The 18,449-nt window shown below is 45.3% G+C and overlaps 2 protein-coding genes across 3 annotated transcripts; one reads left to right on the forward strand and one right to left on the reverse strand.

Annotated features, from left to right (window-relative positions):
• The first annotated feature begins 1,482 nt into the window (after positions 1–1,482).
• On the forward strand, positions 1,483–18,449 carry LOC139755105 (neprilysin-1-like). Of its 2 annotated transcripts, XM_071673238.1 has the most exons (6): positions 1,483–1,784; positions 13,656–15,176; positions 15,791–15,986; positions 16,421–16,627; positions 17,721–18,076; positions 18,235–18,449. In XM_071673238.1, exons 1-5 carry the CDS (start codon positions 1,537–1,539, stop codon positions 18,039–18,041), a joined length of 2,493 nt encoding a protein of 830 aa, XP_071529339.1. In that variant the 5' UTR covers positions 1,483–1,536; the 3' UTR covers positions 18,042–18,076; positions 18,235–18,449. The 2 variants fall into 2 exon arrangements, with proteins under 2 accessions (XP_071529339.1, XP_071529338.1); XM_071673237.1 differs by having other exon boundaries at positions 17,721–18,449.
• LOC139755106 (uncharacterized) lies at positions 4,467–7,080 on the reverse strand. The gene is made up of 2 exons (XM_071673239.1): positions 5,101–7,080; positions 4,467–5,064 (listed from the first exon to the last, which is right to left on the reverse strand). Exons 1-2 carry the CDS (start codon positions 6,478–6,480, stop codon positions 4,501–4,503), a joined length of 1,944 nt encoding a protein of 647 aa, XP_071529340.1. The 5' UTR covers positions 6,481–7,080; the 3' UTR covers positions 4,467–4,500.

Raw genomic sequence — 18,449 nt, forward strand, 5'->3', positions numbered from 1 at the left:
TGTGTGTGTGTGTGTGTGTGTGTGTGTGGCGTTGCGATGGGGGATTTGACTTTGCTTCTGTATATCACTTTTACGACGTAGATCTTATATCTAAAAGAATATATTGATGCCATGATATAAACGCTTTCTTACATCAGAGTGCCTCCTAATACTATCTACATTGCATGAGTTTATATGAGTTTGTATGAGTTTATATGAGAACGACAGACAACAGAAGGCCTGATTGGCCCACGACTGGGTTGTCTGAAAAAAGAAAGACATTAACTCGACAAGAAAATGTAATTCCGCCAGAAAATATAATTTCGTATTGATAGACCAATCATCTATATACTCAAGAAAATGTAATTCAGCCAGAAAATATAATTTCGTATTGATAGATTAATCAACTATATACTTAAGAAAATGTCATTCCGCCGGAAAATGTAATTTCATAGTGATCTATCGATCATCTATATACTCAAGAAAATGTAATTCCGCCAGAAAATGTAATTTCGTGTTGATAGATCAATCATCTATATACTATTGTAAGAATTCATTTGAGTTCTTATTTTCTATCTCATTTACCAGTCAACATTAAGGTAATTTTAAGTAGTTTGAGTAGAATTTTATGTGGTCTTCGAGGTTGATGAAGACATGTTATTCCAAATTTAAGTGTCCAAAGATGACTGTAAATTATGCATCTCGTCTCGTAACACGTCATTGCATCTCGTCTCGTTACACGTCATTGCATCTCGTCACAAAACGTCATTACATCGTCACATAACACGTCATTGCATCTCGTCACATAACACGTCATTGCATCTCGTCACATAACACGTCACTGCATCTCGTTACAAAACACGTCATTGCTCCAAGTCTCGTAACACGTCACTGCTTCTCGTTTCGTAACACGTCATTACATCTCGTCACATAACACGTCACTGCTTCTCGTCTCGTAACACGTCATCGCTAAACTGCCCCCCGCCCCCCCTGCTTATGCACGCTCTCCAAACCTAGTCATTCACATCAAAGCAGTGCATTCATTCATTCCCTCCATGGATCATTCCGTCATCCCCGCCAACCTTGACACGGTGAAGCCTTCTCGTAGTATCATTCTGTAATGCCCCTGTGAAATGGAAGCGCATGAGGCCCTTCACAAGCATGGACACTCACCTTCCACTTCAACACAAAACGGTCACGAAGGGTGTATTGTGTGTGTGTGTTGTGTGTGTTTGTGTGCGTGTGTGTGTGTGTGTGTGTGTGTTTCAATTCCCCCATGCATCTGTTCGTACCTATGTGTCTCCTCTATATGCCTATGCGCGTATGTGTATGCACTTGTAACTGCTCCTCTCTCTCTCTCTCTCTCTCTCTCTCTCTCTCTCTCTCTTTTATCTATCTATCTATCTATTTATCTATCTATCTCTGACCATACGCAAGTCCGGTCCGTCCGTCTGTTACTTCTCGTACGGTGTAGGAAGCCAAAGGTCCGCGCCTCCTCCCCACACCGTTCCTATACCACCCTCCATTACAGGTGTCCTCTCCCCCCGCGCACACAGCATGGAGTTGGGCAGGAGCCGAGACGAGCTTGTGACGCCCCCCGGTACAGAGGGAGGCGGCGCCAGGGACGCGTGGCGACGCAGGACCCCACTCGAGAAGGTCCTCCTGGCGTTCTCCGGCGTGTCGGTCCTCGCCTGCATGGCCCTCGTAGGAGTGATCGCCGCTGGAGGAGGAGGAGGAGGAGGAGCATCTTCGTCCTCCCCCTTCTCCATCTCTCCTCCTAGAGCCGCCGCACCACAGATGGAGAGGTAAGTGATGCTCGGTGAGGGATCGGAGGGGCGCAGCGCTGGCGCATCGGTAAACCCAAGAAAATTCATGGCGCATCCCTAGGCTCATTCTGTGAGCGGGAGCGCAAAATGATGACAGGGGTCACAGAGGGTCATAGGCCGACCCTAGTGGGTTGATATTACATAGGATATTACAATTCGTATTTCAGTTCATACATTACATAGTCTTATATGGTAAGTTGTACCGACTAGATGCAAAAAGTGCATACAAATTGAAAATTTCAAGCATCTTTTTAACAATAAGGTGTTGTGACATTTCTTGCAGGGTTTGTTTAGATCTATCCCTAAAATGCTGTTTTTTTTTCTTTACATTCGATCACATAGTGTTCTTGTTTGTGTCCAAAGTTTTGACCACAAACTTTACAATTCACCCGGTTAACATATCCAGTTAAGCCAAAGCGCCAATAGTTCCTTCGTCAAAGCGCCAATAGTTCCTTCGTCCAGCAGTTACAGTGTAATCTACTGATCTTATTACTTTCTCCATACATATGTTCTACTCTACACATTTCACTGTGATGGAAAACGTTTCTACTAGTGCTTATCTGAACTCGTCTTCGTGCTTCAAAGACGTCAGTTAGTTCTTTTCTAACTACAGTTTTGAGGCTCCAAACCGACATCCCAATGTTGGTTTCAACATCACCTTTACCAAGAGCAAGTTTGTCTAAATCCTCAGCTTTGTCCTGCTCACGGAAGCCTGTATGAGAGGGAAACCACAGCAATTTGACTTGAATCCCTTAAGCAATCGTGTCTGAGTATTTGAGTCTGGCTTCAGAGAGCAGCATGTCACATTCTGATCTCAGGGTGTTAAGGCCAATTGGTGAAGAAAAAGAATGAGAGATAATCAATCTCTTTGTGGCAGTGATTTCTACCAGCTCACGAGTGATAAGCATGGCGAACAATTCAGTTTGTAGAGTAGATACCCAGTTGTTTATTCAAACATTTTTCTCAAATTTATATTATTTTTCTCCATACATATTCGCCATTTCCCACGTTAGCGAGGTAGCGTTAAGAACAAAGGACTGAGCCTTAGAGGGAGTATCCTCACTTGGTCACCTTCTCCGTTCCTTCTTTTTGGAAAATTAAAAACAGGAGGTGAGAATTTCCAGTTCCCCGCTCCCGCCCCTTTTAGTCGCCTTCTACAACGTGCAGGGAATACGTGGGAAGTATTCTTTCTCCCCTATCCCCAGGGATAAATGCATTATCATTATCATTTGTATTATTATCATTATTGATATTATCAACATTATCATTATCAATATCATCATCATCATTAATGAACTCCATATTTTCAATGTATTTATATTATTTCATTGTAGTTGATGGGCCTTTCCCGTGTCAGCGAGGTAGCTCCAGGCCCATCCACTCATATGCACATAAACGCCTATAATACATATATACACATTGGAGAGGATCACAATTTACCGCGTGATGAAGACAGAATTTGTAAACAATTCACCTTCTTATCCAATAATAAGTTTATGATACGCTTGTTGTCTGTCTTGGACAATCGCATGTTTACCATATGGCGTCCTAGCTACGTCTCTTCGTTGTATATCAACTGACTATTATAGTTCTCTCTTGTGTCTCCCCTCGGGTGATGTGATTATAACACGAAAGTGCACTTGGGAACTTATCGTGTTTCATTTTCCCCGTGGACTCATAGGAATATATGCACATGTACATATGTATTCATATTTGCTTGCCTTCAATCCACTGATGGCACTAACCCCTTCCTTTAGGAAACAGCAACGCAACACTCTGCTTCAGCGAGGTAGCGCCATGAAAACATCCGTTCACACACAGTCTCCAGCTGTCTTGTGTAATACACCGAAAATGCCGCATTACTCACCTTCCCATTTAAATCACTCATCAGTAAAACACGGTCTCGTGCATCAATGCAGCTGACACACTCACTCAGCTGCTCCCAAAACAGTTGCCTCTCATGATCTTTCTTCTCATGACCGGGTGCATAAGCACCAATAATCACCCATCTCTCTCCATAAAATTTCACTTTTACCCACATCAATCCAGAATATACTTTCTCACACTCTACCACATACTCCCACAACCCCTACTTCAGGAGCAATGCTGCTATATTGTCTTCTCACTAACCCCTGACTTTACCTCCAAGACTTTCCCAAACCACTTTTCCCTTTTACCCTTTAGCTTAGTTTCACTCAGAACCAGAACATCCAGCTTTCTTTCCTCAAACATACTACCTACCTCTCCTTTCTTCTCATTTGGGTTACATCCACACATTTTCAGACACAGTCGAAGTCTTTGAAGAGTATTACCACTCCCCGTTTGACTCTTTCTGCCTCCCTATTTAGGAATTGAAATACAGGGAAGGGAGGGTTTCCAGCCCCGCCCCCTACAGTCGCCTTCTACGACAAGCGGGGAATACGTGGGGAAGCAAGCATTCTTTCTCCCCTACCCCTATTACTTATATCATTGATATTATCATTTAACTATCATTATCATCATTATTTACCAGACATATTCATTATCAATAAACCATTTAATGACACCATTAATTATTTGCATTATTATCATTTTGATATTATCATCATTAACATAAGTTATCATAATCATTATTATCATTATCATTATCATTATTCAACATACATAGAAAAACATATTATTCAGCATATAAACACCTACGCACACACTTTCCCTCTCACCAGATCCTCCCCCAATATGACTGTCCATAGTGGGACGTAGTCCTGGATGACTGTTCATGGTGGGATATAGCCATGGATGACTGGCCATTGTGGGACATAGCCATGGATGACTGTCTCTGTTGGGATATAGCCATGGATGACTGGCCATTGTGAGACATAGCCATGGAAGACTGTCTGTGGTGGGATATACCCATGGATGGCTGACCATTGTGGGACATAGTCCTGGATGATTGTATGTGGTGGGATACAGCCATGGATGGCTTTCCATTTTGGGACATAGCCATGGATGACGACCCGTGGGATACAGCCATGGATGGCTTTCCATTCTGGTATAGAGCCATGGATGACTGGGTCTGGTGGGATACCATGGTCTGGCCATAGTAGTTGACAGCCATGGAAGCCCGTTTGTGGTTGGTTACAGCTATGATTGACGGTCCATCGTGATATACAGACGTGGTTGACACTCCAACGTTGGGATATATCTTTGTGATGGAATATAAAAAGGCCATGTTGGGATTCATCCATGCATGATATGGTTCATCCACATACTCACTCTCCAACTCTTCGGCCATATCATCCACAGCTTCAGACTCCACCTCTTCGGCCACATCATCCACAGCTTCAGACTCCACCTCTTCGGCCACATCATCCACAGCTTCAGACTCCACCTCTTCGGCTACATCCCGCGCAGCCTCAGACTCCATCTCTTCCGCCACATCCCACACATTTTCAGACTTCGCCTCTTCGGCCACTACACACACATCTCCAGACTTCACTCCTTCGGTCGCATCACCAGACATGGCATTAGACCCCTGCCACCAGTTCGTTCTCTCATAGAACTCTTTGGAGCGCCTTTCAAAGACGTCGTACATTCTGGAGGAACGGCTGGTGCTTTGTCTAGTGACCCGTAGGACCTCTCTCTCGGCCATCTCAACATCTTCCTTTCGTCCGAGAATGTCGATTGCCTTGTATTCCTCCGCCTTTCTGGGCACGTAGATCTCAACACAATACTTCCTGCTAATGCCATGGACGGTTCGCCCCGCTCTGCCTATTAATAGGCCATGTGCGCTGGGGTCGATATTGACCATTTTCAACACATTCCCGCACTGCCAAATTCTGGAAGGACGAACCCTGGACGATGTATTGTTCACTTCCGCGACAAGGTCAACACCACTAGGTTGAGACAGGTCCACCAGACGCTGCAGTTTTAGGCAAGCCTGAGTGACCCCTTGACGACCTCCTTGTAGAATGATATAGTTCCTTCTCGCGGGGAATTTAATCTTGATACCAAATTCGTCCTCAAGAGATGGGGTTTCCTTCTGGACAAACTCTCTCTCTTCAGTTGGAATCTCCAGAAACTCCAGCCACCTCTTTCCTCGCCTGAAGTTATTATCAGCCTTGCAAGTGTCCGACTCCTTAGCTGGGTTTCCCTTCATACCAGACTCCCGAACTGGAGGAGCCCTGCTGCCATCCTGAGCTGCAGTCCTGATGTTCTTCTTACCCTGAGCTGAAGCATTCCTGTTCTCACTCTGAGCTGGAACATTCCTGTTCTCACTCTGAGCTGGAACATTCCTGTTCTCACTCTGAGCTGGAACATTCCTGTTCTCACTCTGAGCTGGAACATTCCTGTTCTCACTCTGAGCTGGAACATTCCTGTTCTTACCCTGAGCTGAAGCATTCCTGTTCTCAGTCTGAGCTGGAACATTCCTGTTCTTACCCTGAGCTGAAGCATTCCTGTTCTCAGTCTGAGCTGGAACATTCCTGTTCTCACCCTGAGCTGGAACATTCCTGTTCTCACTCTGAGCTGGAACATTCCTGTTCTTACCCTGAGCTGAAGCATTCCTGTTCTCAGTCTGAGCTGGAACATTCCTGTTCTTACCCTGAGCTGAAGCATTCCTGTTCTCAGTCCTGAGCTGGAACATTCCTGTTCTCACCCTGAGCTGGAACATTCCTGTTCTCACTCTGAGCTGGAACATTCCTGTTCTTACCCTGAGCTCGAGCCTTCCTGTTTTCCACCTTAATAGGCTCCGTCTTCTTCTTCCCCTCGGCCATGACGGGCGCCTTGCATCTCCTGACGAGCACCCACCTGAGAACGTATATTACCGCCACCAGGAGAAGTACCTCGACGGCCAGGACCACATGCATGAACACGACCTTCCATAACATGGTCGATACCCGAGGCTGGGAAGCCAAGACCCTCAGAGTCAGCACATTACGCACCAAATGCCTTAAGTCTGAGCGGACCTCGACTGGGGGAGTGAAGGCCTTGTACTGAACTCGTCCGAAGAAAGGTATGTAGAGGGAGTGAGCCTGCCTGTGTCTCTCCTGCAGGAGGGTGAGCAGCCTCGACTCCTCCCTCCGGAGCGTGCTGGGCAACAAGCAGACCACCATCACCACCACGAACACGGCACACACAGTGACAATCGCAGGTAATCTATAACGCATCATTTATATCTGAAATACAATTTGCGGTAATGGTAATGGAGGGGAGTGATAAAGTCGTAGTTTCTCCGAATCATGATGGTGGAGGTGCTGGCCAGGGTGGTGGTGTTGTCTGTCCACGGTCCGTCAGGTGTCATAATGACGACACGTCTACGGGGGACGGGTGCCGGGCGGGAGGACATCTTCCCTTTTTGTATTACTTCCTTAAAGAGGGAATAGATGAATGAACCAAGTGATGGATAGATAGATAGACAGATATTTTATCAGACGACAGAGATGTTGTTAAGGATCAGAGATGATGAAACAGTGTGGGGAAAATAGCATTAAACACCCTGGAACATATGAGTAGGGTGGCCAAAGGATTTCTTGGAGGGGTTTTTGGACGACATAGCCGACAAGACTTTTGGTAGTGGAACAGATGCAGATTCCTCCTTGGAAGCAGAGTAGATGGCATGTGAATGTTGCATATGTGGATGTAACATTCATATGTGGATGTGTGGCAAGGAAATGATGACAATATCATACAGTTGCTGGCCGTGTCCCTGAAAGGAAGCGAGATGTTAGGAGAGGTACCAAAGATGGGTTAGCAGTTGTAAGTCTTGTGAATTTGGGTGTAATGAAAGTAGAGAGGATCAGGTCTATTAGAAGGTGCGAGAGTCTTGGGACTGGCCAGCAGTGCTACTGTCTCAACCCTCCCGCTTACGTACTGACGGGAGAGTAAGTAACAAGCCAAGAGATTTGTAGCGGTCTTCCACGTTTGTCCTTAGCGATTTGCAGAGAGAGAGAGAGAGAGAGAGAGAGAGAGAGAGAGAGAGAGTGAATATGGAAAATAAGAGTGAGTGGTATGGGTGCATGTAAGATTTTAAGACGTATTCCTATTGTTTAACTTTAGTGAAAGAGAAAATAAGTCGGGAGGCTAGTACTTCCCTGGGTGGTTCTAAATACAACGTATGGCCGAGGGAGGTGGTTCTGGGATAAGTGTAGTGAAGGAAGTATCCCACAGTGACGTAGGGTCGTGGGATGGGGTATTCATCTACTGCTTGAGTTCTTCCTCTCGCTGAGTGCAGCTAAACGTGTGTGTGTGTGTGTGTGTGTGTGTGTAAGACCTGCTACTCTGCTTCCACATGGAACACATCATTATCATTATCATCACAATTATTATTATTACTATTACTACTAATATTGTTATTATTATTAAAATTATTATTATTATTATTATTATTATTATTATTATTATTATTATTATTATTATTATTATTATTATTAACATTGTTATTATCATCGTTCTTTTTATCATCATTATCTATATCATTATTATTATCATTATTATTACTATTACTATCATTATGTGAGAAACTGCAGAAGCTGGTGACTGAGTTTGGTAAAGTGTGTGAAGGAAGAAAGTTAAGAGTAAATGTGAATAAGAGCAAGGTTATTAGGTACAGTAGGGTTGAGGGTCAAGTCAATTGGGAGGTGAGTTTGAATGGAGAAAAACTGGAGGAAGTGAAGTGTTTTAGATATCTGGGAGTGGATCTGGCAGCGGATGGAACCATGGAAGCGGAAGTGGATCATAGGGTGGGGGAGGGGGCGAAAATTCTGGGGGCCTTGAAGAATGTGAGGAAGTCGAGAACATTATCTCGGAAAGCAAAAATGGGTATGTTTGAAGGAATAGTGGTTCCAACAATGTTGTATGATTGCGAGGCGTGGGCTATGGATAGAGTTGTGCGCAGGAGGATGGATGTGCTGGAAATGAGATGTTTGAGGACAATGTGTGGTGTGAGGTGGTTTGATCGAGTGAGTAACGTAAGGGTAAGAGAGATGTGTGGAAATAAAAAGAGCGTGGTTGAGAGAGCAGAAGAGGGTGTTTTGAAGTGGTTTGGGCACATGGAGAGAATGAGTGAGGAAAGATTGACCAAGAGGATATATGTGTCGGAGGTGGAGGGAACGAGGAGAAGAGGGAGACCAAATTGGAGGTGGAAAGATGGAGTGAAAAAGATTTTGTGTGATCGGGGCCTGAACATGCAGGAGGGTGAAAGGAGGGCAAGGAATAGAGTGAATTGGAGCGATGTGGTATACCGGGGTTGACGTGCTGTCAGTGGATTGAATCAAGACATGTGAAGCGTCTGGGGTAAACCATGGAAAGCTGTGTAGGTATGTATATTTGCGTGTGTGGACGTATGTATATACATGTGTGTGGGGGTTGGGGGGTTGGGCCATTTCTTTCGTCTGTTTCCTTGCGCTACCTCGCAAACGCGGGAGACAGCGACAAAGTATAATAAATAAATAAAATATATCATTATTATTACTATTATCATTATTATTCTTATTATGACTATTATTATCAGTATTACTATTATCATTATTATCATTATTATTCTTATTATCATCATTATTTTTTTCTTTTTTTTTTTGTCGCTGTCTCCCGCGCTTGCGAGGTAGCGCAAGGAAACAGACGAAAGAAATGGCCCAACCCACCCCCATACACATGCCTTGATTCAATCCACTGACAGCACGTCAACCCCGGTATACCACATCGCTCCAATTCACTCTATTCCTTGCCCTCCTTTCACCCTCCTGCATGTTCAGGCCCCGATCACACAAAATCTTTTTCACTCCATCTTTCCACCTCCAATTTGGTCTCCCTCTTCTCCTCGTTCCCTCCACCTCCGACACATATATCCTCTTGGTCAATCTTTCCTCACTCATTCTCTCCATGTGACCAAACCATTTCAAAACACCCTCTTCTGCTCTCTCAACCACGCTCTTTTTATTTCCACACATCTCTCTTACCCTTACGTTACTTACTCGATCAAACCACCTCACACCACACATTGTCCTCAAACATCTCATTTCCAGCACATCCATCCTCCTGCGCACAACTCTATCCATAGTCCACGCCTCGCAACCATACAACATTGTTGGAACCACTATTCCTTCAAACATAGCCATTTTTGCTTTCCGAGATAATGTTCTCGACTTCCACACATTCTTCAAGGCTCCCAGAATTTTCGCCCCCTCCCCCAACCTATGATCCACTTCCGCTTCCATGGTTCCATCCGCTGCCAGATCCACTCCCAGATATCTAAAACACTTCACTTCCTCCAGTTTTTCTCCATTCAAACTCACCTCCCAATTGAATTGACCCTCAACCCTACTGTACCTAATAACCTTGCTCTTATTCACATTTACTCTTAACTTTCTTCTTTCACACACTTTACCAAACTCAGTCATCAGCTTCTGCAGTTTCTCACATGAATCAGCCACCAGCGCTGTATCATCAGCGAACAACAACTGACTCACTTCCCAAGCTCTCTCATCCCCAACAGACTTCATACTTGCCCCTCTTTCCAAAACTCTTGCATTCACCTCCCTAACAACCCCATCCATAAACAAATTAAACAACCATGGAGACATAACACACCCCTGCCGCAAACCTACATTCACTGAGAACCAATCACTTTCCTCTCTTCCTACACGTACACATGCCTTACATCCTCGATAAAAACTTTTCACTGCTTCTAACAACTTTCCTCCCACACCATATATTCTTAATACCTTCCACAGAGCATCTCTATCAACTCTATCATATGCCTTCTCCAGATCCATAAATGCTACATACAAATCCATTTGCTTTTCTAAGTATTTCTCACATACATTCTTCAAAGCAAACACCTGATCCACACATCCTCTACCACTTCTGAAACTACACTGCTCTTCCCCAATCTGATGCTCTGTACATGCCTTCACCCTCTCAATCAATACCCTCCCATATAATTTGCCAGGAATACTCAACAAACTTATACCACTGTAATTTGAGCACTCACTCTTATCCCCTTTGCCTTTGTACAATGGCACTATGCACGCATTCCGCCAATCCTCAGGCACCTCACCATGAGTCATACATTACTATTATTATTATTATTATCATTATCATTATTATCATTATTATTATTATTATTATTATTATTATTATTATTATTATTATTATCATTATTATTATTATTATTATTATTATTATCGTTATTATCATCATAATCATTATCATTATTATTATTATTATCATTATCATTACTATTACTATTATCATTATCATTCTTATTATCATTATTATTATCAGTATTACTATTATCATTATTATTATCATTATTATTATTATTATTATTATTATTATTATCATTATTATTATTATTATTATTATTATTATTATTATTATTATTATCATTGTCATCATCATCATTATCATTATCATTATCATCATCAATATTATCATCATCATTATTATTATCATGATCATTACCTTTATTTACTATACATGTACATTATTAATATTATATTGATATCGTCATTATCATTTGCACTATAGTCATAATCATATAATCATCATCATCATTATCAATACTGATATCATTTTTATTATTGCTGTTATTATCATTATCATTATCACTATCATTATCATAATCATTTACCATATATATACATTATCATGTGACTGATATCATTATCATCATTATCATAATCAATACTGATATTAATATCAATATTACGATGATCATTATCACCATTATCATTAGTACCATCATTATCTATCGTACATATACCACTGGGATGGATCACAGTGGCAGCACTGCCGACCTTCCCAGTGGCAGGCAGAGTCGCGAGAACCGTCTATAATACAGACGCACTGAGGAGGAAGGGGGCTATGTTGCTGTCCGTCAGCCCTGTGCGTCTGTTGTACGGGTGGGTGTAAACATTGGGGCAAAACGTAGTCGTGGAGGTAGGGCGTCTCTCCACCTCCTTCTGTGGACTCGATGATTCAGGGGAGAGGCTCAGATTCAACAGAAACTGAGGGGAAGGGGGGGTAAACCTACAACAGAAATTGAGGGGGGTAAACCTACAACAGAAATTGAGGGAGGTAAACCCGTCTCTCTGGGCTCAGATACAACAGAAATTGAGGGGGGAGGGGGGTAAACCCGTCCTCCTGGGCTCAGATTCAACAGATATAGAGAGGGGTAAACCTCCTAGGCTGATACAACAGAAATTGATGGAGGTAAACCTCCTAGGCTAGGATACAAGAGAAATTGAGGGTGGTAAACCTACAACAGAAATTGAGGGGGTAAACCCGTCCTCCTAGGCTCAGATACAACAGATATTGAGAGGGGTAAACCCGTCCTCCTGGGCTCAGATACAACAGATACTGAGGGGGTAAACCCGTCCTCTTAGGTCTAAGATAACTGTTCCCTGACCTAGAGATTAGCTCTCTCTCTCTCTCTCTCTCTCTCTCTCTCTCTCTCTCTCTCTCTCTCTCTCTCTCTCTCTCTCTCTCAACACCAACGTAAAGGTAAGTACCATCCATCTAACGCCACCCTTCGTCACAAACGTTTTCCCACACACACACACACACACACACACACACACACACACACCTCGTCTGCTTCAGTTCACCTCCTTCATAAGATTTTCCTCAATCCTCATAAATTTCCAAATCACTCTTCACCCGAGACCGGAATCTGTTTTCGTTTTTTGACATAAAAACATCCATTTTTTTTTTCCAAATTCTTGTTCAGTAGCATATATTCTATAATCTATTCCCTGCATTCGCCATTATTCCTTGGAGAGTCCAGCTTTCTTTTTTTTCCTTTTTTCGTCCTTCTCAGCCTTATCAGCTCATCCTTGATCTCATGATGATATATATCCTTCACTCCACAACTATTATCATATGTTTTCCAACAGGAGGAATATACCACACGGGTTCATCTCTGGCTACTAGCCAACATATGAACAAATATCTCACAAAAGAGAGTTTGTAACCTACGTTCGTTCTATCAATCTTCGGTACCAGCTTATGTAACCTGTGCAGCGGACACATCTTTAGAGAAGGTCTCGATTACTGGAAGTGATTCGAGCCATTCCAGCAGGCCCTTGAGCAACATTCCAGCAAGCTCTTGAGCAACATTCCAGCAGGCTCTTGAGCAACATTCCAGCAGGCTCTTGAGCAACATTCCAGCAGGCTTTTGAGCAACATTCCAGCAGGCTCTTGAGCAACATTCCAGCAAGCTCTTGAGCAACATTCCAGCAGGCTCTTGAGCAACATTCCAGCAGGCTCTTGAGCAACATTCCAGCAGGCTCTTGAGCAACATTCCAGCAGGCTCTTGAGCAACATTCCAGCAGGCTCTTGAGCAACATTCCAGCAGGCTTTTGAGCAACATTCCAGCAGACTTTTGAGCAACATTAATGCAGGCTTTTGAGCAACATTCTCCATCTCGATACTCTGTGTAAAATGAAACGCCAAAGATGGCTGACCCTTGAATTAAGACTCAGGGATAAAATTACTTTTCTGACTGAATCGTGTATTATTTTTTTTTCAGTCACACAAACGACAGTCTGTTTTCGCAAGGAACCATATTCAGGAATATGGTTAATAACCAGATAATAACCTCTCTCTAAAGAAAAAAAAAAATACAAAAAAGTAAAAATCTTTTGACCGATATTGAAGGTCACCAAAATGATAATTCTTTATAATCTAAGGATTTAATGAAACATCATGATATCTTTTGATCTGTGTTTTTGGACAAGAATGGCAGCTCTACATATAATTCAGTACATTACAAATGCATAGGATATGGCACGAATATGTCATATATTTCATCACCATATCAGTCACACCAACAACGTTCCGTGGACTCATTTACCTTCTTTCCTTACCTTCCAGAAATGAACACAATGAATCACCGAAGGCTTCGATACCTCTTTCTCCACCAGTCCATCTGGAAGGGGACCCATCCGAAGTCAAGGAGGCGACGCCCTCACTGAAGAAGAATAAGAAGTCGTCGCGACTGCCCGTGTACCACGCTCGAACTGACGAGGGAGCAGAGTTCGACGTCTGCAGCACCCAAGAGTGCATCCTGGCCGCCGCTGCCATCGTGGAGGCTATGGACACGACCATAGACCCCTGCCAGAACTTCTACCAGTTCGCCTGCGGCGGCTGGATGGACAAGAACCCATTGCCGGAGGAGTCCTCAAGGTGGAGCCAGTTTGACATCCTCGATCGAGAACTGCGCAACGCCCTTAGCAAAATCCTTACCGAGCCTGTGAGCCAACAGGACGCGAAGCCAGTCAGGCAATCCAAGGAGTTCTACGCCGCGTGTATGAACGAAGACCTGCTGGAAAGTATAGGCGTTACTCCTCTGGTTAACCTATTCGAAGAGTTCGGCGGCTGGCCCATGACCGTCGCGGACTGGAACGAGAACGACTTCGACTGGCAGTTCTCCGTGGCCGAGGCGAGGAGGCGTCAGGGTGCGGATTACCTCGTGAGTGTGTGGGTATTTGCCGATCAGAAAAATACCGACGTGACGGCGATCTATGTAGACCAGACATCCCTGGGTATGGCAAGGTCAGTCCTCACGGCGCCACATAACTATGAGGAGAGGATCGCTGCCTACAAGGCCTACATGGCTGCCACAGCTTCAATCATGGCCACTTCCCTGGGGCAAGATACGAGCCATATCGAGGCGGAGGTGGCTGACGTCTTTGACTTTGAGGTGGCCCTTGCCAACATCACTACTCCACCGGAGGACAGGAGAGACATCGAGCGCATGTACAACCCTATGACCGTGCTGGAACTCAGCGACCTGACTGCGGGATCGGATCTCAACTGGAAACAGATGCTGTCCACAATGTTCCAGTCCGCGGGTATCCCGATCGACGGCAGCACAAGGGTGATAGTGCAAGAGACTGGATACCTGAAGAAGCTGGCAGACCTGCTGGCAGCTACGAGCCCTCGCACTGTGGCAAACTACATCATGTGGCGTCACGTGAAGGCCCTGGGAGACGAGACCAACCGGGCCATGAGAGACGCGTCCTTCCAATACGCTATGGTAGTCAGCGGTGTGATGGCCGCCCAGCCGCGGTGGGAGGAATGCGCCGATAAGGCGAACAACTACCTGGGCATGGCTCTGGGCACGAAGTACGTCGAGACCTACTTCTCCCAACAGGCTAAGGACGAGGCCAGTGTGATGGTCGAGGACATTCGCTCAGCCTTCGAGGATTTGCTGGACGTCAATGACTGGATGGACAGCGAAACGAAACCCAGAGCCATGGAGAAAGCTGAGGCGATCAACAAATTCATCGCGTATCCTGACTGGTACGGCAACGCCTCTGCACTAGAGACCTTCTTCAGTGGCCTTGAGAATATCGAGAACAGGACGCACTTCATCAACACAGAGAGTCTGAGGTGAGTAACTTTACTGCATGTTTACAATGTAACCATTTCTGTCTCGATGAGGAACTTCCCCCTCAAAATGGGGGTTCGTGATTTCCCTGCTTCTGCTTGGGTCTTGAAAGCTGCATGAGCTCCAAAAAATGAGTCCTGGGGTTGTTTAATTGATTTATAAGTGTCTTATTAACCATTTATCACCTATACTTGCAATTACCTATTTGTACTGTACAACGAGGGAACTCTACATTCGTGTGGGGGCCCCCATATCTCTGAACATATTCTACAACCAGACAACTTTTCAAACGTCTGCTTGCTGTTTAAAATCTCTGTCTCATAACCCAGTTTATTGCAGTCATCTGCCACTTCTATATCATCAGTATACTTCCTTACGTTCTTTCTAACAATTCCTTTCTTTTTTCTAATTTCAAGTTACGATCTCCGGTTGTCATATCTCTCCATTGTTTTCGAAGAACTGTTGGGCTACGTCTTCAAAATACTTTAAGAATTTAAGGTTGTAATCAAGTCACCCCTCACTCCTCTCTCTTCCGTGATGGGTCAGTTCAAGGCCTCTTGCTTTTCCCTGAAGATCGGTTCTCGTAATTACGTGTTGTCCCGTCTCTGTCCGGCAGGGCGTGGTGGAGCACAGACGAGCTGGCGGCGTTCGGCAAGCCCACCAGGCGGGACCGATGGTTCTCGAGCCCCACCATCGTCAACGCCTTCTACATGCCCGAGTTCAACTCCATCACCTTCCCCGCCGGCATCCTACAGCCGCCCTTCTACCGCGCCAACTCCCTGCAGGCTCTCAACTACGGCGGTATCGGACAGGTACGTTTCCCCGAGATCTTCTCCCGTCTACTTCATCTATCTATCCACATCGTCATCATCAACCCATTCGCGACAGCATGGGACGGCGTTGTTCACGCACGGTTTACACCAGCCGTTCACCACGCCAAACTCCCCCCCTACGCTCAGGGCGTTTAAATGAAACGTGGATCTTTTTTTTTTCAAACGCTTTTGTATAAATGTGCATCTTGCCTTTATTTTTTCACCTCACCACACGACGTCGCTTCGTCGTGGAAAGTGGCCACATTAGACGTCTCCAGTCACGCCACCTTCACATACACACATCTTCCTCTATGACGAAGTTGACACACACACACACACACACACACACACACACACACATGATCCCCTAGTGTTAGGACGGTCCATTCTCGCTCCCCCGGCTGACGGAGGAATACCATCTCCCCTCCCGGCAGGTGATCGGCCATGAGATAACCCACGGCTTCGACGACGAGGGCCGTCAGAACGACAAGCACGGCAACGCGGTGCCCTGGTGGAGCAACGCGACGCTGGACGCCTTCAAGGGCCGAGCGCAGTGCATCGTGGACCAGTACGACAACATCCGCCTCCCGGAGCTGGACGAAGTGCTCCCCAACGCGACGCTCAACGGCGTCAACACGCAGGTCAGTACACGGGCGTATACGCTCAACGGCGTTAATACGACAGGTCAGTACGCGGGTATATACGCTCAACGGCGTCAACGCGACAGGTCAGTACACGGGCGTATACGCTCAACGGCGTTAACACGACAGGTCAGTACACGATCGTATACGCTCAACGGCGTCAACACAACAGGTCAGTACACGATCGTATACGATCAACGGCGTTAACACACAGGTCAATACACAAGCGTATAAGATTTCTCTCCCCGATGCGTACGAATAGATGAATGTTTATGGTGATGGTGGATGTATGAGAATGGTGAGTGTGGTGTAATGTTTATGGTGATGGTGGATGTATGGGAGGGGGGGGTTGGAGACCACAGGGTTGTCCTTTTTAATTATTACGGGAACGTGATTTACGAAAGGCGACAGGCGACGTGGACGTGAGTGGTAGTTGACGTAATCTACGAATGGGAGGTTGGTGACGTAAATGTCACATGACAGGCAGAGACGCAACTTTACAATGCCAAGTTTCTCTTCCTAGCCTCTAAACACACACACACACACACACACAGTTTGTAGAATATGTCTTGATTGCTAAGTAAAACGTTGATGTACACATGAGGATGATGAATTACATTATTCAAAAGCAACCGTAATCATAACATTGTAGTGCTTCTTAAATTCTATGCACATACTTTAACTACCGGACTCCGCCGGCCTGAGGTTACACCGCGAGTGGAAAGTCACCTTTAACGAGCCTGTACCACTGGGAGTTACAGTCTCGTCAAAGAACTTTTCATTCCAAAGGAGTCTGCAAACCCCTGCTACTGGAAGTAGCGCAGCCTTTGGGCTGCACGAGAGCTACTTCAGCAAGGCCCTGCATAACACCAGGACTCTGCCACAGAACTTGATCCAGGGGTAGTTACAGTTAGATAAATAAATCATCAAGTGTTTTCATAATCTTATTTCCATATGACGGTGAAATATCCACAATAATTACCGTTTTCTTTCTTCACGCCAATACAATAAACTGAGGTCTTTTTTGAGTCCAATTGATGACTGGTAACGTAAGACCGAGCACCACTAATTTCCACTTGTGTCGACGTATCAGGGGGAGAACATCGCCGACAACGGTGGCCTGCGAGAGGCAGTGTTGGCCTACCAGAAGTACATTGACCGGAACGGGGAGGAGCCTCGCCTCCCGGGCCTGGAGGAGTACACGCCCATGCAGCTCCTGTTCCTCTCCAACGCCAACGTCTGGTGCACCTCCATCACTACCGCGAGCCTCCTCAACCAGGTGCTGACTGACCCACACTCGCCGGGCAAGTTCCGCGTCATCGTCCCCATGAGCAACATGGAGCACTTCTCCTCCCTTTGGAACTGCCCGGTCGGCTCGGGCATGAATCCTGCCGACAAGTGTGTGGTGTGGTAGAGCAGCCCTCCCTCCTCACTCCTCCATCAATCAAGGCTACGTCTACATTCCTGCCGACGACAAGTGTGTGGTGTGGTAGAGCAGCCCTCCCTCCTCACTCCTCCATCAATCAAGGCTACGTCTACATTCCTGCCGACGACAAGTGTGTGGTGTGGTAGTGCTGCCGTCCCTCCTCACTCCTCCACCATTTAAGGCTACGTCTACATTCCTCTGCTTGGTAAGGTTCATCAGGGCCAAAGCTACACACAGGCCTTTGTCTTCTAAGGGGCCCGTTCCCTATCTGGGTCCCTATCTTCCTTCACTTACCAATACGACTGATATGGTCACGAACAAAGAACTGTAACTCACTGCAAACTGACAACACAACTATACCTTCTTCTGCTATAATAAAGTTTAAAACCAAATGAA

Source organism: Panulirus ornatus, chromosome 18, assembly GCF_036320965.1.
Source record: "Panulirus ornatus isolate Po-2019 chromosome 18, ASM3632096v1, whole genome shotgun sequence".
NCBI classification, from domain to species: Eukaryota; Metazoa; Arthropoda; class Malacostraca; order Decapoda; family Palinuridae; genus Panulirus; species Panulirus ornatus.